At 47.0% G+C, this 24,155-nt stretch overlaps 1 protein-coding gene across 4 annotated transcripts in view; it reads left to right on the forward strand.

Moving 5' to 3' along the window:
* The window catches only part of THRB (thyroid hormone receptor beta), a 354,801-nt gene that overhangs the window by 328,106 nt on the left and 2,540 nt on the right, over window positions 1-24,155 (forward strand). For 3 of the 4 annotated variants that reach the window (XM_065877090.1, XM_065877091.1, XM_065877089.1), the window contains 4 exons: window positions 4,601-4,748; window positions 7,755-7,960; window positions 16,615-16,761; window positions 22,026-22,284. In XM_065877090.1, the coding sequence (XP_065733162.1) occupies window positions 4,601-4,748; window positions 7,755-7,960; window positions 16,615-16,761; window positions 22,026-22,284 (760 nt within the window). The remainder of the gene's footprint in view (window positions 1-4,600; window positions 4,749-7,754; window positions 7,961-16,614; window positions 16,762-22,025; window positions 22,285-24,155) is intronic. The other variant, XM_065877093.1, reaches the window with a different exon arrangement.

The following is a 24,155-nucleotide window of genomic DNA, read 5'->3' on the forward strand; positions in this document are numbered from 1 at the left end:
TTAAATGTAAAGAAATTAATAAAAGCCTCCCTTTGAGTTTAAAAATGCATAGATGTTTTATAACATGCTATCATCCCATGAAATAACCATTTCTCCTCCTGTTTTATCTCCACTGTTTAAGGAGGCAGAGTTCACTCCAACCACAAGCTAGTTGCCAGTGTCAGTCTGAGAGAATTTGCTCACTTCTAAGGGTTCCATTAGGGAATATCTTTGAGGCTACTTAGGTTCAATTATATTCTGAAATGATCCGAACTGGCTTATGGCACAGCCTGCAGTAAGTAAATTCTGGTCGTCCATCAGCTAATTACACGCTCTCCAGACCCATCTTCAGGAAACACTTGACAAGAAGACACCAGTGATCAACAGTCAGTTTACCTCCTGAAAGTGAACCTGAATTTGCCTACTTACATTTTCATTATCAAAGTGAAGATGAGTTTCTGGCAAACACGTTTTGGTCCGACAGCCTAGCCTAGAAAATAAAGTCCACTGTAAAGGTAAACAAAGCTGAACCCAGTGCGTTCAGCTAATGTTTTATAAAGGAGGTAGTAAGTCAGAGAAAGGCTTTAATTTTTTGTTGAATGTTTTATTTACCTTCCGTATTTTAAACTAAATTATCAGAAGATATGAACCGTAGAGCAAAAATCGTATTGTTTATAAAACAAGTCCGTCTTTCCCCCTCCGTCACCCACCTCACTCCCTCCTCTCCTTTCCTCCCTCCTACTACCCTCTTTTCTCCTAACCTTTGACCTTACACCACCAAAATCAACACGTTAGGTCGGTTTCATACTAACCTGTCTCATTTCCCCGGTGGAAGATTTTCCATGCAAACTCCCTACTTTTTGTGCACGAAATGAGGAAACATGTAGCCTACTGATGTGTTGAGATGATCTATCCATTGAAAAGAGGTCATTTTTAAGACCTCAAGGCGAGACTTATTTTGGAATGGGATGTAATATGTTCTCATTCATCCAGGCCCCTTTGATATAGAACTTGTCACCTTTTAACAGAGACTGAGCTAAAGGTTGCTATTACGTCTGTGGAAGTAATGTCTTAAGGAGTTTAATGGCATTAATTACAAATAAGTTGCAGCTGTTTATTAACTGGGACACTTGCAGACTCTGTCTCTTGAAAGCCCAATTCTATCGGCTTGCTTTGAAAGGAATAAAACTACATGAGTTTAGATACTTTCTCTCATTCCAAAAGCTCGCTAATTCAAATGGGTCTTTCTTCTAAATTAGCCCCAATTCATAAGGCTTTTACCTACCTGATTATGCAGCGCTGAGATTCTCTCAAATCAGTTTTTAATGACAAATTTTGAATTCTGGGGGAGACTCTAATGACAATTCCATTTATTACTCAACTCCCACAGTGACTCTAAAGGCCAAACGTGCCTCACAGAGGACTTAATGATCGTTAGCGATTGACTTAAACAAAGGAGAGCCAAGCCTGTTAACCTATTAATACGTGTCTCTGACTCACGTATGTCTTCACGGTGATCAAGAAATCCACTGCCCTCTTCTCCCAAGATCACAGGATGCTTGGGGCCTGATTCAACTGAGGTTTACTTAAAAGAATCAATCACGTAGCAGAAAGCTAGATTTCTCAGCCCTGGTGCCTTTGTCTCGGATCAGAATCCTGTTTCCGGGATAGCCCCAGTCATAAAATCAGAAAGTCTTCCTAGGGCGGTTACACAGATCATTTAATGCAAGGACAGAGTGTCTTGGAAAAAGACAAAAGAGGTGGTCAAATGAAACACAGTTTTGAAAAATGGCCAAAGATGAAAAATGTCGTGCTTCACATCTTGTTTACTCAAGCCTGTAATTTGCAAGTATTTCTACCCCATACTCGTAGCGTGTAGAGGGAGAATCTTTTTTGCCTGTTTCTGCCCTGAAGACAGTGGAAGTCTTTTGGAGATGTTTTGTCTGTTGTGATGGGCCAGTTTTCATGCATCTTTTGTAGAAAGAATGTTGATACTGCCCCGAGTAAATCACTTTTTAAAGAGAGACTCGAAGCTTTTTTAACAGTTGCCCGAATATTGAACTAGGAGGGTGACAGTTCCTTGGAGCACTGATGAGTGCATCATTTTGGACCACTAAGGAATGGATCCAGTTCTTCTCCAAATGCAGAAAAACGAGTCTGAGGTCGATTTATAAAGCAAAACCTCCGCTCACCCACAAATCATCGATGAAAGATATGTTCTTATTCAGTGCCTGGGACATCTCTTTTGTCAGCTCACTGCTAAAAAGAGCTTTTTATAAGTAGATTCTGTTAAGTATTTGCTATCCAAGTTCACATCCAAAAATTAATTTTTGTCCCTTTTTAAAATGAAGGGACCTACCATCTTTAACATTTACTCAAATAAAGTGGTCCCTTCATGTGGGAAAATATGCTTTTAGCATAGCTTAGGGAAGGCCAACATCTTAAAAGGGATTTGGTCCATGAAGTGTCCGAGAAGAGTCAGCAAGGTAAGCCACAGAAAAGATGGCACTGTGAATAGCAAAGCCTGCTACCTCAACATTTTTTCCAAATAAGCCAAGTATAAGTTATTTCATTCATTCCTTGTAAAAGCTCAGAGTAGCCTTTTTGGAGAAATGAACGTGACCTCTGCATCTGGTATATCACCTGTTCCCACCTTCCTGTTGTCTTACTCCCCAGTAGGCTCCCGCCACCCAGAACACAAGCCAGCGTGAGCAGATGGGGGAGAAAAGGTCTCCCAACTCCACAGTAATGATTTCCCATCTTCAGAGCAGCAGTCAGCACGCTCGCTGGAGGCCCCGGACTTAGGTCGCTTTGCATCCTCCAGAAAGAGGGTGCTAGACAGTACCCCCTCCTCCCTGTCTGTGACATATGTCTCCTTGCTAGAATCTCTGAGTTTTTTCTGTCTTTCAAGCAAGTGTAACCCTTGAAGGGTGGATTGGAGGGAGGGGGAGGGGGTAGAGGAGCGGGGACAGCTTGTTTTTCGTTCTGTGCGGGCCCTGACATCCAAGCTTTGGCAGGACCGCCCACCTTGAACACCCGGGAAACACGTGTCAGCAGCTGCCCCGTGTGTGCTTTAGGGAACCTTAGGACAGTTCATCGATGTCATTCAGACTAATGGACTCAGTGTTTAAGGATGCAAAGCCAAATACAATATGACAGTTCTTCTGTTAGGAATTGGGCAATAGTAACATCAGGGGGTGGCAAACATGCCCCGAAACCAAGTCCGTGAGTTTCAGTTAGTGCTGTCATTTTTCCATTTTATTCCGCTATGCCCAGTAGAAAATCCTACCTTGGACCTTTTCATTACAAGGAAGAGCTCCTGTGTCTGAGTGAGGAATATGCAAGTGGTATAAGTGCATAAAGCCAGGGCAAGTTAAATGGGATAATTACAATTTGGGTTAGCCTGGATGAACTGGCATTTCCATCCAATTTATGCAACAAAGTTGGAGGTCCCTTTAAGGTTTAGTGGACAACATCCTTCAAAATTTGTTGTGCCTTGCTATTCTACTAAACCATAAAACGATGTGGTTATTTTGAGGGGTGGGTGAGAGGGGACTGTTTATAATATGTTCATCTAAAACGTTTAAATAATACAGTAAAATTGGACTCAATCTATATCATGTAAGCCAACTCCTGGGCCCCAGGCCGAGTTCCAGCATGTACTTGCCATGTGATTTGGGGCAAGTGATTTAACCTGTCTAAGGCTTAGCTTTCTAATCCCCACAGTGGAGATATTAAGCATACTGACCTCAGAAGGCTGTGGGAGAGACAGAGGCCCTGGCACTTGTCTGCAGCACTTTGCAATGCGCCCCTCACGATACATGCTTTCTGCAGTTATAAATTCCTACCAGACCTGAGTATCATGTCCAGAAATGTTCTCATATGACACAGCCTTGAGGATGTTATGTAAGTCACCAAAGCCTGTATTCTCAGGTGGCCCTCTCCCATGCCTTGAGAGAAGAAGAAACATTGAACTTTAGGGCGCATGTCTACAGATATTGGAGAAAAAGGGTGCTAGGAAAGGAAAACTCCAGGGCCATGAGCTATGGGAAAAATTTGATAAAGAACTTGGAATTTTCTCCTCCCCAAGGACTGTTGTTTCAAGGGCTCTCTGAGCTGGTCATGGGCATCTCAAGAGTCGAAAACCAGAATTAAACCAAATCTCTATAGACAATTAATGCATCCCTTTAAATAATAAATGATTAAATTAATTAATTAATAAAGCATCACAAGTATCCAGCTCTTATTTCTCCGGTATAACGTGTAGCAAACCTCTTCAGAGCTTCATTTAGCAACACAATTATGGCATGAAATAATATAATTTATTTATATGACTCATCGTTTAGAAGACATAAACGTGAACATGAGATTTTCCCATTAGCCTTGAGGAAATGCCAAAAAGATAAGAAGAGACTCTGTAGCCTCTGACATCTCCCTCAGATTTAGAATTATTTAGATTCACTTTGGGCCAACTGCCCTATATTTGAATAGGTCGAGCTAAAGGCCCGTACAGAGGTAAGGTCTAAAACCATCCATCACAGTCAGGAAGATACAAAATACTGGAGTCACTTATTTCTCGAAAATATGAAATGGTTGTCCTGGGTCTTTCTTTTTCATGTAGGGTTTCTTTAGAAGAACCATTCAGAAAAATCTCCATCCATCCTATTCCTGTAAATATGAAGGAAAATGTGTCATAGACAAAGTTACAAGAAATCAGTGCCAGGAATGTCGCTTTAAAAAATGCATCTACGTTGGCATGGCAACAGATTGTAAGTAACCTTCTTCCTTTGCTTCATATTCAAGGAGTGTTGACTGGGGGAAAGGTTGGCTCAAGGAAATCACCCAGGCAGGAGAGAAAGCAGGAACGCATGTGGACAGAGGGAGAGCACGCAGCATTCTCAGGGACCCTCACTCCCAGCCATAGCTGGGAGGTTTCCATCCTACCCTCCCCATCAACTCCTGACTCCGAAGGCATCCAGGCGATGGGTGAGAGACAGAGGTTAAACTGTCCCCATCATGCTTGCAGGACAGTCAGCAGTGCTCTGTCTACACAGAGGTTCCAGATGAGAGGTCTGTCCTTCCACCTGGATAAAGTGTAATTTTCCACACAACATTCATGTGGTGAGAAGCACAAGGACTAATATTTTTTCTAAAGCAGAGACAGGAATTTATTCTGTGGACATTTTTGGAGTCAGGGTACTGGTAGAAAACATCGTGTTCAGAAATTTCTAAAGAATGTGAACTTGAGTGCTATTGCATGACTCATTCTGCAGTTGGTTTTTTTGTTATATTTTTAGCCATAAAAACATTCCAAGCTGAAGTCATCCTACCCAGTTTTCAAAGTGCCACAGCATATGGTGGTGAGATTAGCCGTTGGGGTCTCTTCTCCCCACACTGTGCAAGGGATTTACACCAGTCACTTTAATTAATCTAATTATGAAATGAGAATCGTGTCATTCACAACATGTGGCCTCCCTTTTGCCAGGCATCAGGGTTTCTGGTTTCCACTGGCATAAATTTTTTTGCACATCAATGAAGGAGTCCTACTTTCAGTTTAAAGTAAAAGAAAGAAAAGAAAAAAGGAAAGAAAAAAGAATGCAATGAGGATTTTTCCTTGTGAAGAGGAAATAGTCACAGCTGCATTTATGCGACAAACAGGGTTCTCTCAGCTAGAACGACAACAAAAAATCTCTGGAACGTCCTGGTTTGCCCATTAAAGAAGACAGAAAGAAGAATCTTTTTTTAAAAAAAAAAAAAAGAGGAGGGTTGTGTCTGGGCATGAGGCTGGAAACCCTGGTTTAATCCTTCACCTCTGGCTGAGTTATTTGTCTTGATCTTTGAAAGGCTTTTAGCTGTTGCCAACAAAATGCCTGCTAAGGTTCTATGGAAATGAGTGACCTGTTGAATGTCCATTGCACTGGTTTATTAAGAAGTTAAAGAGATGAATGTTGATGAAGTTTAAAAACTCAGTGTTGATCTACACAGGGTGGAAATTTGAGTGCACCTTGCTTGCTTTTTATAGCAAGAGCTCAGGTTTTATAATCAGAAAAGCTGTTGGAGTCCCAGGCCTGCCACTTACTAGCTGTGTGCCCATCAGACTTAACTTCCGGTTTCCTTGTGTGAAGGTATCGCCAGCCCCACAGGTGGTTTTCAGGAGTAAATTAGATAACGCACATCCAATGCCAGATCCCTGGCACCAGGGAAGCATTTGGGGAGTGAGGTTATGCGTGTAGCGCATTCCTCGTCTCCCTTAAGGAGTGAATCATGATGACGTCACAGGGCTCACCCATCCACCCACATGTCTAAGTGCTCCCCTGACTCTGATGACCCAATCACATCTCCACGATTGGGGTTTCATTCTTCTGTTTGTGGATTTGCCAGGCACCTCTGGTTCTCTTCCTCTGCTCCGTTTGCTTTGTTTTCTTTCCCTACCAGGTCGCGGCTTCCTCAAGAAACGGCCCTAGGACAGTGATATTGTAGGACCACAGTCAGGGGTCCTGGGTCTTGCCTTGCCTCTGCCATGAACTTGCTGTGTGACTTTAAGGAAGTCATGATCTCCCTCCTCCTCTGTGAAGGAGGGCGTTGCACTAGATGAGAGCTGAGGACCCTCCATTGGTAAAACCCTATGACTCTGTAGTACAAAACCTGAGTCTTTCCATGCCACTGAGGGCTACTGAGAGTCTGGTGAAATGGTTTCGTTTTGGAAATTAACCACAGAAATATAGGTTTCTTGTTACCTGCCCTTCTTATTTCCTTTTGCATAAAAGTCGTGGCTCTACTTCCTGAGCATGTATAGTGCATTATCACACTGATACCCTGCAAAGCAGGTATTATTGATCCGATTTTTTTTAAGATTTTTTTTTTGATGTAGATCATTTTAAAAGTCTTTATTGAATTTGTTACAATATTGCTTCTGTTTTACGTTTTGGATTTTGGGCCGCGAGGCATGTGGGACCTTAGCTCCCCAACCAGGGATGGAACCCGCAACCTCTGCATTGGAAAGAGAAGTCTTAACCACTAGACTGCCAGGGAAATCCCTTGATCGGATTTTATATGGGAAGAAATGAAAACTCAGAGAGCCTCAGTAACCTTCCAAAGGTCACACAGCTAGAATGTGGTAATATAGGGATTCAAACCCGAGTCTTTCTAGATTCCAAAGCCTGGGCTCTTTAATCACCTTTGAGCGTTGACCAGGTAGCGAGGAATGCAAAGTGAGTGCCTGTGAGACCTGAGCTAGACCCCGCCATACTCCAATCAGCCTTCAGGAAACGAATGAAGAGTTAGACTCCTTTTTCCTTTGAGGAAGGGATCGCCAGCCTCTGTTTACTGCTCAAGAACTTTCTGAACCTGCAGTTCTTCTTAGTAGGAGCCATTTGCGGGGCGGAGGGATGGAACAGAAACCCCAAGAGTGAATTCAGATGATTGGCTAGACAGACACACCTGTGAACCTATAGGTAGGATGGGCTTTACCTGTCTCTGGTTCATTCTTATCTAGGGCCCCCCCCCACCCCTGTGGGGCTGAGATGCCCAGTGTCCAGCCCCCATCCCCCCACCCCGCCCCCATCTTTGTTCTAGAAAGCTGGCTAGGCATCCGGAGTTTGGTGCTGGGGCTAGTGGTGGAAGATGGCTGTCGTCCATAGCACTTTGCTGCCAAGGGAGAAATGGCCCAGGGTGACCCCCGCAGGCCCCCTGAGCGGGCTATGCAGCGGCCCGAGCCGCCGCGGGTCTGCCAGGTGTCTGGGGAGTGTCTGTTCTGTGTCCCTCCCTGCCCCCAGTGGTCCTGGACGACAGCAAGCGTCTGGCCAAGAGGAAGCTGATCGAGGAGAACCGGGAGAAAAGGCGGCGGGAGGAGCTGCAGAGATCCATCGGTCACAAGCCCGAGCCCACCGACCAGGAGTGGGAGCTCATCAAGACCGTCACCGAGGCCCACGTGGCCACCAACGCCCAAGGCAGCCACTGGAAGCAGAAGCGGAAGTTCCTGGTAAGGCCCCGCCCCTTCCGCTTCCACTTCCACCTCTGCGCGATCCGTTTGGTCCTCAGAATCCAGGATGCTGGTGTCCTCGCTGCATCTGATTGACCGGAGTAGAGTGCAGAGGCGGGATATAAACCCAGGTCTGTCTGACCTTCTCCTGCCTGTGAGTCACTGAATTCTAATGCACTTACCTCTTTGCTTTTGCTGTAAGGGCAGCCCTGGATCAACTAATTAGCAAAATTCTTTACCTGCTAGCTTTCCCTTTTTATACCTATTTCTTCCTTCAGATGCCCATTTATATGCATACCTAGTCCCCTAAACTCACTCCAAAATATCCCCTTTAGAATCACCCCTAGAACGAAGTGACTCATATCTCATATTTTTATGCCAACAGCAGTCAAAATGTTGAGTTTAAAATAAATTATCTCGCGTCCAGGAGGACAGTGGGAATGGGGAGAAGGGATGGGGGAGGGGAGTGTAAAGAAAAGCAGGCCTTTCCAGACCCTTGGAATAGCAATGTTTGATGTTTTTATAAAAACTAACCATCGTGAAAGTCCTTCGTTCTATTTCTTCTTTCTTTGGACTTCACAACGCTTTGGGGTAGGTAGGCTGGAATCACTATCCGCGTTTTATAGGTACACAAACCAAGCCTTCAGTGTCTCGCCCGAAGGTCACAATGCCAGAAAGTGGCTGGGCCAGGCCCAAAGGCCAGCTCACGTCTGTTGTCCCCAGTTCCCAGATGGACCACCCGTCCCACCACCAGCTGGTGTTTGGCCGTCTCGGAGACTGACCCAGCTCTTAGTTTATGACATGAAGCTTTATGAGGACCTCACTCGGTCCCAGCATCGGATATTCTGTGGGTCTGTTTGTATCTCCCGGGTAGGTGAGGGCACTCCTCATCTGAACGAAGAGATATAGGCTGTCATTGTCTTCACGCCTCAACATCACCACTATAATGGGCTAGCTTTTGGTTTGGCTTGGTTTGGTTGGTTTCATGAAGACGGTATAACAACAACCTTAAAGGAAATTTTTGGAAAGGAAACGCTTACCCATAATCCACCTGCCCTCCAATAATTACCTTCATTGTTGTTATCGAGCAGCTTCTAACACACTTTGTTGATGGCAGCCACTAACAGTTAAGTTAGGAGACACTTGGATGGCCCTGGCCAAGTGACAGGTACCAGTGTAAGTGCTTTCCAGATATTAACTCCCTATATCAACCAACCTATGTAGGTAGATGTGGTTAATATCTCCATTTTACAAACGGAGACAAAGAAGTTAAGGAGATTTACCCTCAATCCCCCAGCTAGTAAGCAGTGGTGATGGACACAGCCCAGCTCCAGGATCCATGCTCTTAACCACCACACTATGCAACATGGTTGAAACGTGTGGTATCTTTTCACCAGGGTGACTGCCAATAAATTCTCTCCTCCCTGTCTTCACGGCCCATTCTCTCCCATGGAGAGGCGGAGTGTACTCCTCTCTTCCCTTGAGGCTGGGCTGGGCTGTGATTCCTTGAAGCAATGGATTTGGGCAGAGCGACTTCTAAGGCTGAGTTATAAGAAGGCTTGCAGTTCCGCACTGGTTATGTTGGAGAGGGGCGCCATCTGGTCTCTCTGAGGGAAGCCAACTGCCATGTAAAAAAAAGTCCAACAACCTTGAGACCACCATGCTGTGAGGAAGCTCAAGCCAGCCATTTGGAGAGATTCCCAACCAGCCCAGGCACCAGAAATGTGAGTAAGAAAGCCTGCAGGTGACACCAGACTCTGCTGCCATTTCATGAGGGACCCCAAGTGAGAAGCACCCAGCTGAGCCCATCAATCCACAGAACTCGGAGAGAGAGTGAAAATTTGTTGTTTTCAGCCACTAAGTTTTGGGGAGGTTTGTTACACAGCAGTAGATAACCAGAATAGAGCCCAGTAAATATCTGTGTCACAAACCATCCAGTTCCATGGGTCCATCCTCAGAAACAGCACAACTAAGCCCTGTGTCTTAGCCACTTGACACATTTACGCACATCCCCTGCAGCAGGGTGACTCTGACTGAGTATTTATGCTCAGGAGAAAAAGTTCACGCTTTTGAGGGGTGAATTATTCCCGCAAGGACATTAAGAATCCTTCATTAGGGACTTTCCTGGTAGTACAGCTGTTAAGACTTCACCTTCCAAAGCAGGGGGTGCGGGTTCAATCCCTGGTTGGGGAGCTAAGATCCCACATGCCCCCCGGCCAAAACACCAAAACATAAAACAGAAACAATATTGTAACCAATTCAATGAAGTCTTTAAAAATGGTCCACATCAAAAAAATCTCTAAGAAACAAAAAAGAACAATCCTTCATTAAAGACAGCTTTGCTACATAGTATCCATGTGCTGAACTGGCTTCTGCACATTCAGATTTGCATTTCTTGTGTGGCCAATACCACTTTTTTTGCTCACAACACTGCTATGTATATTACTTCATTTATTTTTATGTGATGATTGCCCATCTTGTTCTGGAAAAGAATTTGAGGAGGCCTATTATGTTAATAATAGTGTGGCAATGTCATAAGGGATTAAAAATTATACGTTGTCATAAAAGCTAGAAGTATTCATTTATCTGGAATGGGTAAGTAACTTACTTCCCAAAAGGAGCTTCTTCATCGTTTTTTACCCGAAGACCAGGACTCAAGTCATAAACAGAGGTGGGTGGTTGGACCAGGGTTTCAAATCGATACGCCTGTGAAAATGAGTCATTGGCAAGTAAGGAACTTTTGCAAAAGCCATGCAGATTTTCACAGTAATTCTAAAGCCACTCTTTAAAACTACTTCCAAAAACATTTAAGTCATTCTCCAATCCACTCAAATCTCTGATGGTGCAGAAGTACCGATTCGTGTGTGGTGGCAGTGATGATGAAAAGTAGATGTGGACTGAGAGGGGGGCAAGAGGCCGGTGGTGGTGAACAAGGGAAAGCAAAGTCTCTCCACCAAGGCAGCTCACATCTGCGCTCCCAGATGTGGAAGACACTGGATTGGGGTAAACTCCGTACAGCGACAGTATTGTCTGTTGAACGCTGTGTTGTTTTGACCCGCCAGAGTTCTTGGACTCCCTAATCAATAGAAATTGATCAGAGGCCAGATAAGGAATTCAGGCAAGGCTTTCTTGGGGTCCCTGCTGCAGCAGGAGGGAGCAAGAACAAGTAGCAGTTGCCCTTGCTAGCTCCCTGGGGGGAGGGGGGGGTGAGCTGGTTCCTTATATGTGGGGAGGGGAGGGGCGGGGCCAGGGGTGGGGCCAGAGGGATGTCCTAGGTGGTCTGCCTACCCCTTGGTGGTGCTGAGTGCCAGGAGCATGCCCCGGCTCTTCAGAAGTGGCAGGTGGGTTTTTTTTGTTTTGGTCTTTTTGTTTCGTCTTGTCCATTATTTGCCCCAACTGCACATGTACGCAGTTATTTTTAGTCCCTTATAGTTTCTTTGTATTTTCTTGTGGGAGGAGACGTCTGTCCGGGTGCAAGCCCTGCAGCCAAGGGTCCCAGGTCCCAGGTCCCAGCCTGTCTCCTTATTACTCTGCTCCCTTAGTTCACATGCAAAGGTATGGCTTTGGGTGGATTTTCCACCAGGTGTCAAATGTGACCATCAGAACCAGGGTGGGCCTGCCCCACTTTTCCCCTGATGACACAAATTCCCAATAACAGCCTCAGAAAAGGGGCATAAGCAGAAGGGTGATGCAGGATGGGTGGCTTGACCACGTGTGGTCATAAAACAGGTGCAATCAAGCCAGGAAGGCTTCTGTCACCCAAAATGATTATAATTACATCAGAAGAAGGCAGCGTGGTCTAGTAGTTATGTGCCTAGAAACTGGAACCAGACAGCCTGAGTTTGTTGCTTGCCTCTGTTGCTTTTTAATTATGTGACTTTGGGTAAGTTACTTCCCATGTCTAAGTCTCGGTTGCCTTTATGCCCTTATCAATGGTGTACAAGTAATAGATAGAAGTGCTTGGCATGTCGTTAACAAGCTCCTACGGAGTTACAGTGTGCATCATCCCTGCACCACCACCCGTACCATCCTGTCCCTGCTTTCCCCAGGAAAAGGCCCAAGGCCCAGGGACCTCTCATCACCATTTGTTCCCCATCACAAAGGTGCGGGGAGACACACTGTGATCACTCAGAGGAAGAGGAGAGTCCCGTCTGGCCCCATCCCCTCTGCATGTGCCAGAGACCCCAGCCAAGAAGCCCTCAGCTCTGAGACAGCCACCTGCAAAGGGGTCAGCTGGTGGCACTTCCTACTCACCTTGAACAATTCTGATGCAACAGTCAAAGCACAAAGCCCCAGTTCGTCTCGATTTGTGTCATACCGGCTACCTCTAGTGCTGAGCTAGGGTTGAAGCCCACACCTGCACACACCCTTGAATCTCTCCTTCTACAGGTCCCCCCCTCCACTGCCCCAGAGGATACGTGCTGGATTCCTTATTGACCTTCACTCCGTCTCCAGCCCATCAGAAACCCCTGCCCTGGGCTCCCTAGGTATGTCCCCAAGTCCCACTTTTCTCCATCTCTCCTGCTGCCCCTGTGGTCCAGCCCACTTTGTCTCCTGCCCAAACCACTGCTGCTGTTCTCCCACCTCTTCCTCGGCAACCACATCCCTTCTCCACATAGAACCATGAATTTCATCGTGCTGCTCCTGTTTAAAGCCCTTCAGCGGTGCCCCATGGCATTTAAGATGTGCCCATCTCCCCTCCATGGCCCTGAAGGCCCATCATGATGGGACCCTTGCCACCCCTCCATCCTCTGGGCCTAACCACACGGGCCTCCTTTCTGACCTTGGGACTTTGCACTGGGTTTGCCCTCTGCCGAAAATGTCCTCTGCATCTGTGGAAGGCTGCCTTCTTGACATTCTGCAAGTTAAAGCTCACACATTACTTCTCAAAGGGGCCTGGCTGACCACCCTACCTCCTGAGCCCCATGTATTATTAAGTCATCTCCAGTCTTATCACAAACTAAAATTCTTCCATGAGAGTATTCTTTTCATTTATTGTCTGTCTTCCTTCACTGTATGAAGGTTCCTTGAGGATACATTGTTCATTGCTGTCACCTCAGCATCTCGAACAAGGCCTGACCCCATAGTAGTTGCTCAATAAACATTGGTTGAGTGCATGTATAAACACAGGTTTATTTACTCCCTCAATCCTCCACCGTTTGGCCCAGTGCCGTCTACACAGTAGACAGATACTCAAGGCATATCCCCCCACCTCGAGTTCATATCTTAGATGTGTACCTGCATAACTACAATAAAAGTAATAAGTGCCTAGATGCCAGATGAGTGGTTAAATGGGCCACCAGGTGTACTCAAATGAGGTAGAATCATTTCCCACTGAGGCCATCTGAGAGCGCTTCGAGGAGAAGACAGAATTGCAAGTGGGTGGGATTTGGAATTGGCAGAGATGAGACAGAAGTGAGGACTTTGAAGAAAGCAGAAGTCCAGGAGGAAGGCCGCCCCGAGATGGAAAAGCATGAAGGAAGTTGTGGCAGAGACGGGAAGAGGTAGGCAGGGCAGGCTCCGGAGGTCCATTAGGGCCCCCTGCCCACCCCTTTGAGCAGCTCAAGCACTTTGATCCACAGAGGCAAAAACCAGGCTTCCCCACAGTCCCCAGTGGTGAGCCTGCAAGCCTCACCTATCCTCAGTCTCCGAGTTCGACCTCATGTGCATAAACACACGTGTGTGTGAGCACACGTGTTCAGGGAGTGCACTCTAGGCTACTAGCTGTAAGAAGTGATCCAGTAGATTCAATTGTGCCAAATACTGGTACTCTATTTTTAACATCTTCCAAATATTTTAGCAAATAGTGTGTTGTCCTTATGGGTAAAAAACCTTCAGGGAAGTCACAAACAAGCTCAGCTTTAATTGTATTCCTGATGTGTTAACTTGGGTCAATTCATATATTTTCTTTTTTCAGCCTCTGAGTTTTTACTGACATGAGTTTTCAAAAACAAGCATCCATATTAGTGTGGGGGGCGAGGGTGGGGGAAGAGGGAAGGACAGGGAGAAGGAACTCTGCTCTATTGGTAATAAAGCTCCAGGTTCACCCCAGACGGTCGTTGCAAACAACCTCGATCATTCTGGCTGGAGCTCGAATCTCCCGGAACCAGCAGACACCACACCAAGCTCCTATATGTTTTTTTCTAGTATCCAAGACCTATTATGGATAGAAAGCTTAATAATGTAATAGAAGGCTTCTACTTTGTATGTGGTTTTACTTCTAGCAATTGTATTTTCCATTAAATACCCAAAGGCTTAAAAGTAAATTTTTTTCCTACTCTGATACTTATCAACAGGAAAGCTTGTGAGGTTGTTACATTTGGGCATTTGATTTTAGTTAAAATTGTCATATTTCCTTGTATAATTTCCCTCCTATTTTTCAAACCTTTAGAGGTATCACAGACAGTGATTCAAATGCCCCACAGACTCACAGATTAAATGGAAATTATTAATATCCATAGTAAGCCACTGAAGACCATTCCAGGCCAAAGCTATGTTATTAAAATATTTTTATTTCTTAAAAAGTTCACCCTATGTGTGTGTGTGTGTGTGTGTGTACACCTCCCTACCTTTTTAATGTGTGACCATGTTCCTTTTATCAGTTGATCTTCATAAGAGAGCTGTACAGTAGACACACAGGTGAGACAGGCCGCATTTCGGGGTGGCAGAGATTAGAAAGACCAGCAAGGAGGTCTGAAGGATGCCAGAAGTAGCAGTGACCAAACTTCACTGTGTATCAGAATCACGCCCAGACTTTCTGTGTACCTTTTCCCTTAGCTCAGTCTATGTGAGAAAGACAGAGAGACAGAGAGAGTGAGAGAAGCTGTACATGTGATTATTCCATCAATTCCGTCTGCACCCGGAGAACCAGTAGCCTTCCTAGGCTTTGCCATGCCAGCAGTTGCCCCAAAATACCGTCATTGATTCTGAAACAAGACGGAAACCAGCCTTCTTTCCCATCCACTCACTGCCCCCAAAACAAACAATAAAAAAAGTAAAATAAAATAAACAGAAGAATTCCAGAAAGGTCAATGCTGCCAGAATTTGTTATGTAATAGATTTAAAAATCCTTCCCCAGGCTGTTCCCACAACTTCGACCACGCTTTGGAGGGCCTGGGCTGTTCCTGTTGACCCTGGTGCCCTGGCAACAAGAGAGTGAAAGAATCATCCTTGCTTTTCTTCGTGCTAAAACTTAGACGTGAGCAGTAACAGGGGAGATGGGGGAAGAGAAATGGGAAGTGGGTTCCTCAGTGCTAGCCCAGTGGTTCTCAAAGTGTGGGCTTAGACCAGAAGCATCGGTGCCCTGGGAAGTTGTTAGGAACTCAGATTCTCTTAACAGAGACCTACTAAATTGGAAAGTCTGGGGGGTCATTCTGACGCACAGGAAAGTCTGGGGGACCTTAGAGGCAGGCCACGGTCTTGTCACCAGCGGTGCGCTCACCAGCCATTCAGCGGTGACAGCTCAGCAGGCTCACAGAGCCAGTACCCGCCGCCCTCTCTGCCCCGCTTCCTGTGCCTCCCGCCCTGCTGCCTGCTTCCTGCTTCCTGCATGTGCACCGTGACTCTAGGCAAAGAGGGTCACCGTCGGGCAGGGTAGGATCCTCTGATCCCATTAAACTTCCTGGAAGACCAGCAATCAGTCCTGGCCTCAGGGGACCGTCTTTAACCTCCCTGGGTGCTCCTTTGCCCACCTGCCTGCCGGGAATTGGGTGAGAACCCCCTGAGGCGGTCATTGTCATCACAAGGACCAGTAAGGGTGACCGGAAGGACTGTCCCTGGCAGGGAGCAGTGCTGACAACAGCAGATAGTGGAGAGGCCACAGCACGGCGGTCACTGGACCGCAGGCCAAGGAGCTGGAAGGCCCCAGCGGACGTGGGGGCCTGGTGCGCGCACAGCACCTGAGGGCTTGCGCGCGTGATGCTTCTGCACCAGTAGGCCTGGGGAGGGGGCCGGGATTCTGCATTTCCAGCAAGTCTCCAGATGACACCCAAGCTGCCGACACCCACCCTGTGAGCAGCAAGGCGATGGATGGTTGCGAACAAGGGCAGAGAAGTCGTACCAGTCCATTCTGCACTCTGCCCTCCAGTTTGCCCAGCGTACACAGCCCAGTCCCTGGAGGCGACCCAAAGCAGAGGGCTTCCCCCAGCCCGCGGAGGCCTCCTCCAGCTGGCGTGTGGAGGGCTCGAGCCAAGCAAAAGAATCGGAAGCCCCTGAGTGCTGTTGGCCAGACCTCCCCAACCCCGCCCACGCCATGCCCACCTCCCACAGAAAGGCACCCCCCAGAGTGCGCCGTGCTCTGAAGACGGCCCCCAGAGCCCCCAGAGCATAGGTCACCTGTGTGCGGTCAGAAGCATTCCTGTTGTTCCTCCCTCTCTCCCTCTTTCTCTCTCTCCCTCTTTCTCTCTCTCTCTCACTTTCTCTTTCTTTCTGCAGCAACAATCCTGTGACCATGATCACTGGGGGCCTTTGAAAGCAATGGCCAAGACAGGTATCTTTGATCAGAGAACTAAAGGACGTGAAAACTCTAGGGTCTGTTAACAAAAGATGCGGAAAGTGTACAGTATGTCAGTTCAGAAGAGATTTTCTGCCGCGTGAGAACCGTGATCCGTGATCCCTTCGATGTCTCCATTTAAATTTTCTTTGTCTCACCTCAGCCAGAAGACATTGGACAAGCGCCAATAGTAAACGCCCCAGAAGGTGGAAAGGTCGACTTGGAAGCCTTCAGCCATTTTACAAAAATCATCACACCAGCAATTACCAGAGTGGTGGATTTTGCCAAAAAGTTGCCTATGTTTTGTGAGGTGAGGACATTGCTCTTCCTTCTTCATTCTTTCTCATTGTAGTTTCCTCGATCTCCAGGAATACTGACAATGACATGTAATTTAATACTAATTAGTCGGGGCTTAGTCATACGAAAGCCATGGCAGTACGGAACGGCAATGCACTGTTTCGTGCGCCTCCCCACCTTCTCTGTTGGGTCGTCATCCATTAGCTTGTCCACATGAGGTCGACAAAGAGCCTCTAGACCTGCCTGGCTCCAGGCGCAGGAAAACATGACAGCCATCGCTCCATCAGTCAGCACCTGTGATGTCCTGGTTGCCACGCCCAGGTTTGCCACATTAAATCCAGTCCTGCTAACAGATCAGCAGGATAGCGCTAATTAACCCCATTTCACAGATGGGGAAAATTAAGATCAAAGAGATGACTTTCACCCACTCAAGGTGAGGCCGTGGTTCTTTTGAGTCTCCAGCTGTATTATTTCCACTATGTATCCCAGCAAGATGGCTGTGTGGTGGTTTCTTCATCCTCAAGGACAGGTGAAATGACCCTCACAGAGCAAGGATCTTAAAATCTCCGTAAGTCTTCCCTCTTAGAAGCTCACCCTTTCTTGCCCCACCTTCAGGGCACACTGAAGAGCTCACCCACCAGAGCTCATAGACTTTCCTCGGGACACTTCATCCCAACTGTAGCCGTCCTACCATGTGGGAGCTGAGGGCACGGGCTCTGCAGGGGCGAGCGTCCTTGATTAGTTATCAGATGTCTTCAAACCTTGGTTATCTCATCTTTAAAATAGGAGTCAGAGTAAGATCTACCTCTTAGAACTATTAGGAGGCTTCAATGGGATAATTTATGGGTCGTGCCTGGGTCATAAATGTTCCATAAATTTCAGCTGTGAATTCTGCTGTTCTTTCATCTATTACATTACCATTCTGTCGCTAATCTTCTTTTTTTTTTAATCAAATGGGGTTGATGATGTTTTCCGGAGAATCTTCCCCTTCGAAAAACCCCACCGAGGGCCAATCTGTTGCTCTTCAGACCTCCAAGAGGTCCCAGAAAGATCTCGAACAGAGAGGGCCACGTCCTGCCCCCGGCCCCTTATGGAAGCTACCTGAGTGCCAGGGAACCTAGTCTCCCCCAGAAGGAGGCTTAGTGTCCTCACCTGGAACGACCCCATCCCACCGTGGCCTCCAGTTCACGTGCATCTATCTGAGTTTGCAGTCAAGGGAGCCCGCTAGGATCCTGAGAGCCCTCAGACCCTGATAGGGACCCTTCTCGTGGCCATTTCTGAGCCTGCACAGAAGCCACACCCGGAAGGACAGAGCAGGGGGCTTCGGGACACAGGAATCTATCTGGTCGTAGGCCTCGCTGAGACAGAGTGTATGCCTCCTGGTCACCCCCAGCCGCGGGGTGCTGGGGGCCAGGTGCCACGCGGGCCGCCAGCAGCCGCGTGGTGGGGACCACTCGTACCCACCCCAGGGGAGCCGGCGAGCCCTGGACGAGGAACTGTGACTTGTATCTGTATTTGGTGTGCTTTTCCATGCCTCTGACCATTTTTTTAAATTAACGTCTATTAAAGTTTTGGAGGCTGTTACAGAAATCATACGTATTCACTGGAGACCGACACAGCACAATAAAGGCAACGATTCATGGTAACACCACCAGGCGATGAACTGCTGACATTTTGGAGCATAGTTCCTTTTCTCAAACCTGTGTATGTATACACACGTGCATATATACACACACATACATATCCGGAATATATAGTTTGTACCATAATGAACGCTCTACTTAGGAAACTACCTTTTCAGACTTTTTACTAAAGAGTAAGGGGCACATATCATAAGGGTACAGGTCAATGAATTGTCACAGACCCAACACACCCGCGTAACCCGCACCAAGATAAACAGATCACTGCCAGCACCCTGGTGTCTAATGCCTTAACTTTCTACCCTCAGCTGTAGAACATAACATTTAAGTGTTCTCTCATGAAATAATATTGCTTAACTCTACAGTTAACTACTTAATTCTTAAATTGTTATACAATTTTTAAAGGTTACTTTCCATTTACAGTTATTACAAAATATGGCTCTATTCCCCGTGTTGTACAATACACTCTGAGCCATCTTATACTCAATAGGTTGTATCTCCCCCTCCCCTCCCCCCTACTGGTAACCACGAGACAAAATAATATTTAATGACCACATAGTATGCTAAGGAATAGCTCTCCCATAACTTAGGTTCTCTGCTGTTACAGGATCTTTAGCTCACATCCAGTTTTTCACTAATATAAATATTCTGCAGCGAGCATCCTGGTACCTACGCCCAGTTCACAAAGCTGCCTATTTCCTAAGGGCAAATCCTAGAAGTCGAATTTAAGGACCTTGGCTACACCTTTTAGGGCTCTCGATACGTGTTGCCAAGTTGCCCTCTAGAAAGTGTGTACCCTCTCGCGGCTGTGCCGTGGACACCGGCTTCCTCTGACTCCAGGTACCATCTTTCGTTCCTGTGCACTGGGTTGAGTTTGTTTGCCTGGACCTCTCTTGGTCCTCTCTCTCCGGGCTGTGCCCTCTTTTCTCAGTCCCTGGTGTCTGGAAAGAACTCCGTTGTTTGCTAGCTCAACAACTTGAGCTAGCCTATCAGTCCTGCGTTCCCCTTTGAATACCCACCAGAAAATGTTTTTCAGAAAACGTAAAGCTCGTGGAAACCAGCCTCTGAGAGATATGTCAGTTAAAGAAAGAAAAGAAGCCTTCGCCACCACCAGCCACAAACACGCCGTGCACTTATGTCCTTGGCAAGGCTGAGGGCTCAGCACGCAACTTTTCAAGGATGAGTTGCGGCGAGCTTCTCCCTTCAAGTTTCCCTTAGGAATTTACGTCTGCTTCAAAGTCATGATTTCATCTCTCTTTCAACCCTGATATTTTGTAGTCTCCAAACTGAAAAAAAATGTGGGCGGGCGGCTACTCTGACAGCAGAGATGCGTACGTTTCTGGTGTTTGTGGCCTCCTGAGGGCCTTTACCCTCTGACACCGTCTTTGGAACGCCAAAGAGGGAAATGAACTGTGGAGGCCCTGAGCTACCTGTCGAGTGGGCCGGAGACCCCAGGTGGCCTCGGGGACCAGGAGTTCCGTGCCAGAGGCAATCTGACGCATCTGCTGTTCAAACCGCACTCGCAATAGTTTTCTGCTAAGATCTACGCCAGCCTGCCAACCGAGGGCTTCGAGAGATCTGACGTCACTGCGGGCAGAGCTGCCAAAAGCGCACCTAAGAATCACTTGTTAGAGTGCAGGGCACTGGCGTCCCTGCCAATCAACCCGAGAGACGCTCTCCCAGGAGCCTCTCTGCCTGGCAGGCCCTTTCTGGAGCGTTCTCGCAATGGAAGTCTTTTGGCAGGTGACTAAGAGGTTGTTTGCCCACGTGCGGGAACAGGCCTCAGCAGGATCCTGCAAACCCCTCTTAAAGGAAGAGGCATCTGGCCTAGTTTTTAAACCGTTGGTGATCCTTGACAAATCCTTATTCTGCTTGTATTGAAATTTTAACTCTTAGCTGCATACTATGTGACAGCTTAAAAAAAAGAAAACAATGGTTTTATCTGATGAGTCATTTCTCTTTGCTACTCTATGTCCGTGGTTCTCAAGAGTGGGGTCCCTGAACCAGGTGCGTGGGCATCACCTGGGAACTCGGAGGATGCAGACACCGAGACGGCAGGGCCAGCAGTGTGTGTTTAACAAGCCCTCGGTGACAGTGATGGGGCTTTAGACAGGACCGCTGCCCTCGGCAGTTAGGCCAGTGTCCACACACTTGAGCCAACTTTCCACTTGCCTGTGGAGGATCTAGCTACGCTCTGGTCTCCTGTTTCCTACCAGGCCCCAGGGCCAGGAATCCAAGGATGTAACTGAGGAGTACAAATTAGAGCCTAATTAAAAGCAAATCACAGTCATTTTCTTTTTAACGAGTAGAAGGAGAGAATTCACATGAATGGATTCCAGAACCAAATACAAAATGCCTTTTATTCTACAGAGAAAGCAAAGCAATTAAACAGTAAGGTGGGTAGGTTGAGTTAGTAAAAAATATGAAATATCCCGTATTTTAAAGGTAATTCATAGTATTACTTTCAGTCTGACATAATATCCTAAATTGAACTAGTCAAGTGTTGCCAAGAGTATTTCCCAAAAGAGAACTGGTACCTGCTTTAATGAAGAGATAGAAATTACGTGTCATTACATGTTCGTTGTTTACGGAAACGCACACCCAAAGCCCTTCAAAGAGCGAGCTCTCCCCTTCTCTTGGCCTTGGATTCTGACAGAGCTGGCTTCCACCCCTCGCCTCACCCACAAACACTCATGGGACTCCCTAGCATGTCGCTCGATCTCTCAGTGCCTGAATTTCCACACCTGTCAGTAAAACTGGAATTAGAGTATTTACCTCACTGCATTGCTGCGAACATTAAACAAGGCGATGCATGTAAATCTTAGCACGATGCCCAATTCGTCAAAAACACCCATTAGCTAATAGTCTTTCAAACTACTTTGATAACGGCACTTAAACATTCTTCCCCTCCAGAAAATCAAACTCTCATTTTTTATTTCTTCGCAAAGTTTTTTTTTAAAGTTTATTATTGATGTTGTTATCACATTATCACAAACCCTAATTACCAGGGCAACCAAATGAGCTTAAAATGAGATTAGGACACTGGCGGAAATATACAGCATGTGGAGTGATTCTGGTGCCTGAGGTGCTGAGGAGAACGTAACGACCTAGGAGCCAGGAGGTCTGGATTCTGGTCTCACCTCTGGCTCACTAGGTGACTGAGCAAAGCTGGGGCATCTCTCAGTCTTGTGGGTGACACGCATCTGTAAGCGACCTCCTCGTTCTTGGCCTTTTAAGAGATTCAGGGAGCAAACTTGCTTCAAAACACAGAGCAGGGCAGTTGCCAGCTAAACGGTGGAGTCAGCTGTTGACTGTTAGAGCTACCAGACCACAATGGGGGTGCATTCAGGCAGGTCTCCGTTGGTGGTGTAATAGACACCCCCGTGACAAGCACAGTTTCACATGTGACTGGAATATAATGCAAACCACCAAGATTAAAGTTGGTGAAGATCACGAGCAGTCTGGAGTATGAAAAATGGTTGTGGACGTCTGCCGCCGAGCAGAAAGGGAAGGCCACGGGCTCACAGAGGGCAGGACGGGTGCTGCTTGCGGGGGACCGTCCCCGTGGCCCTGGAGGTCCCGCGCGCGCTTCCTAACTGGCCACTGCTCCTTGCTGACGTGCCCTGGTTCTTTTCAGCTGCCATGCGAAGACCAGATAATCCTCCTCAAAGGCTGCTGCATGGAGATCATGTCCCTTCGCGCTGCTGTGCGCTACGACCCAGAAAGTGAGACTTTAACCTTGAACGGGGAGATGGCGGTGACTCGGGGCCAGCTCAAAAACGGGGGTCTCGGGGTGGTGTCCGACGCCATCTTCGACCTGGGCATGTCGCTGTCTTCTTTCAACCTGGATGACACTGAAGTCGCGCTCCTTCAGGCCGTCCTGCTGATGTCTTCAGGTGAGTGTGCCCAGACTGGGCATCCAGAGAGCTCGCGCTTGTCTGGTGTGCATTCAGATCACTTGATGAGTTTCCGGTCCCCCGGTAGCTTCAGAATCACGTCTCGCTCCCCTCCAGCAAGCGAGCGAGCGGGGGTTAGCCGACAGCCTGGGACCTGAAGGGGGGTGTCAGGCTCCTGATGCTTTCTGCAGTCTCCCCGTGTAGTGGGGAGGGAAAAGAGGAGCCGTGCTAAAGACTCCATGAAACGGTCCACCTTCCGTAGACGCTGCCCGGCCTGCCTGAGGCGGTTGACCAACCCTGCCCCCTTCTGGTTTTGTGTGTACTGGGTTTCGCACAGGAGGCTGGTGTCACTCATACTCTTATCCTGTGTGGTGGGCAGGCTCTAGCACGGCCTTCCCTTTTCCTCCTCTTCTGACGTTCACCCCCTCCTGTTGAGTGTGTGAGAACCCATGACCTACGCCACTTAGAATCTGGGGAATTCAGTGTCACCCATGTGACTGCGTTACATTATATCATACGCGAGTCCCTCTTGGGAGCAGATGTGCTCTGACCACTCTCCTTGCTCAGGTGACAGGGAGCTGCTTGTGGCCCCTGGAGGCCGAGGGCAGTCTCCAGTCGACAGCCAGTGAGAAGCCAGGGCCCTCGGCCCATCGGTAGAATTGTCCTTAAAGAAATAAAGTGTGTAACTCATCTGAGGCCTCCCTGTGTGACCTCGAGTGAAGCTGCTAGGGTCTCTGGCCTTCGGTGTCCTTTAAAATAAAGAAACGGAACAAAGTAAGTGCAGGGCAACATCATGTTGATTTTCTGTCTGGATCAAAAGTTACAGGATCCTGTGGAGAATTTATCTGGCACATGCAAAGAGAGAGCGGAGACAGGGAACAGAAGGGAGATTCAGCAGAGCCTCAGAGCAGCAGCATCAAATGTGAAGGAAAACACGAAATTAAAATGCACCAACTGCAATCTGAGCTGGATAGCAGATTTCAAAAGCCAGCATATTTTGGTTAAACTCAGAAGAGTGCACTGAGACAATAGCCCTGATTCTTCCTTTCAGATTAAGCAGAACCCTACTTAGAGGCTTACTAATACAGACATTTCAATAACTAGACACGTGAAGCATGAATGTATTTGATCAGAGCCACAACCTGAGGAGAAGTGGGCAGGGGGATGGTAGGGCTCCCTGAAGCTGTATGAGGAATTCATTCGGGTTTATACGGTTCTTTTTTTTTTTTTAATTTTTATTGAGGTATAATTGTCATATAACATTGCATTAGTTTCAGGTGTACAAGATAATGATTGGATATTTGTATATATTTCAAAACGATCGCCACAATAAGTCTAGCTAACATCCATCCCCATATATAGTTGCACATTTTTTTCTTGCGATGAGGACTTTTACGCCCTTAGCAACTTGCAAATATGCAATTACAGTATTATTAGCTATAGTCACCTGTACATTACATCCCTATGACTTATTTATTTTATAACTGGAAGTTTGTACCTTTTGACCCCCTTCACCCATCTCACCCACCCACCCCCGTCCTCTGGCAACCACCAATCTGCTGTGTCTATGAGCTTGCTGGGGTTTTGTTTGTTTTTTAGATTCCACAAATAAGTGTGATCATACGGTATTTGTCTTTCTCTGACTTATTTCACTTAGCATAATACCCTCAAGATCCATCCATATTGTTGCAAATAGCAAGATTCCATTCTTTATGACTAAATAGTATTCCAGGGTGGGGTGTGTGTGTGTGTGTGTGTGTGTGTGAATCACATCTTCTTTATCCATTCATCCATCAATGGACACTTAGGTTGTTTCCACACTTTAGCTATTGTAATAATGCTTCAGAGAACATGGTGGGGGGGTGGTGCAG

This window comes from Phocoena phocoena, chromosome 4 (genome assembly GCF_963924675.1).
Source record: "Phocoena phocoena chromosome 4, mPhoPho1.1, whole genome shotgun sequence".
Taxonomy (NCBI): domain Eukaryota; kingdom Metazoa; phylum Chordata; class Mammalia; order Artiodactyla; family Phocoenidae; genus Phocoena; species Phocoena phocoena.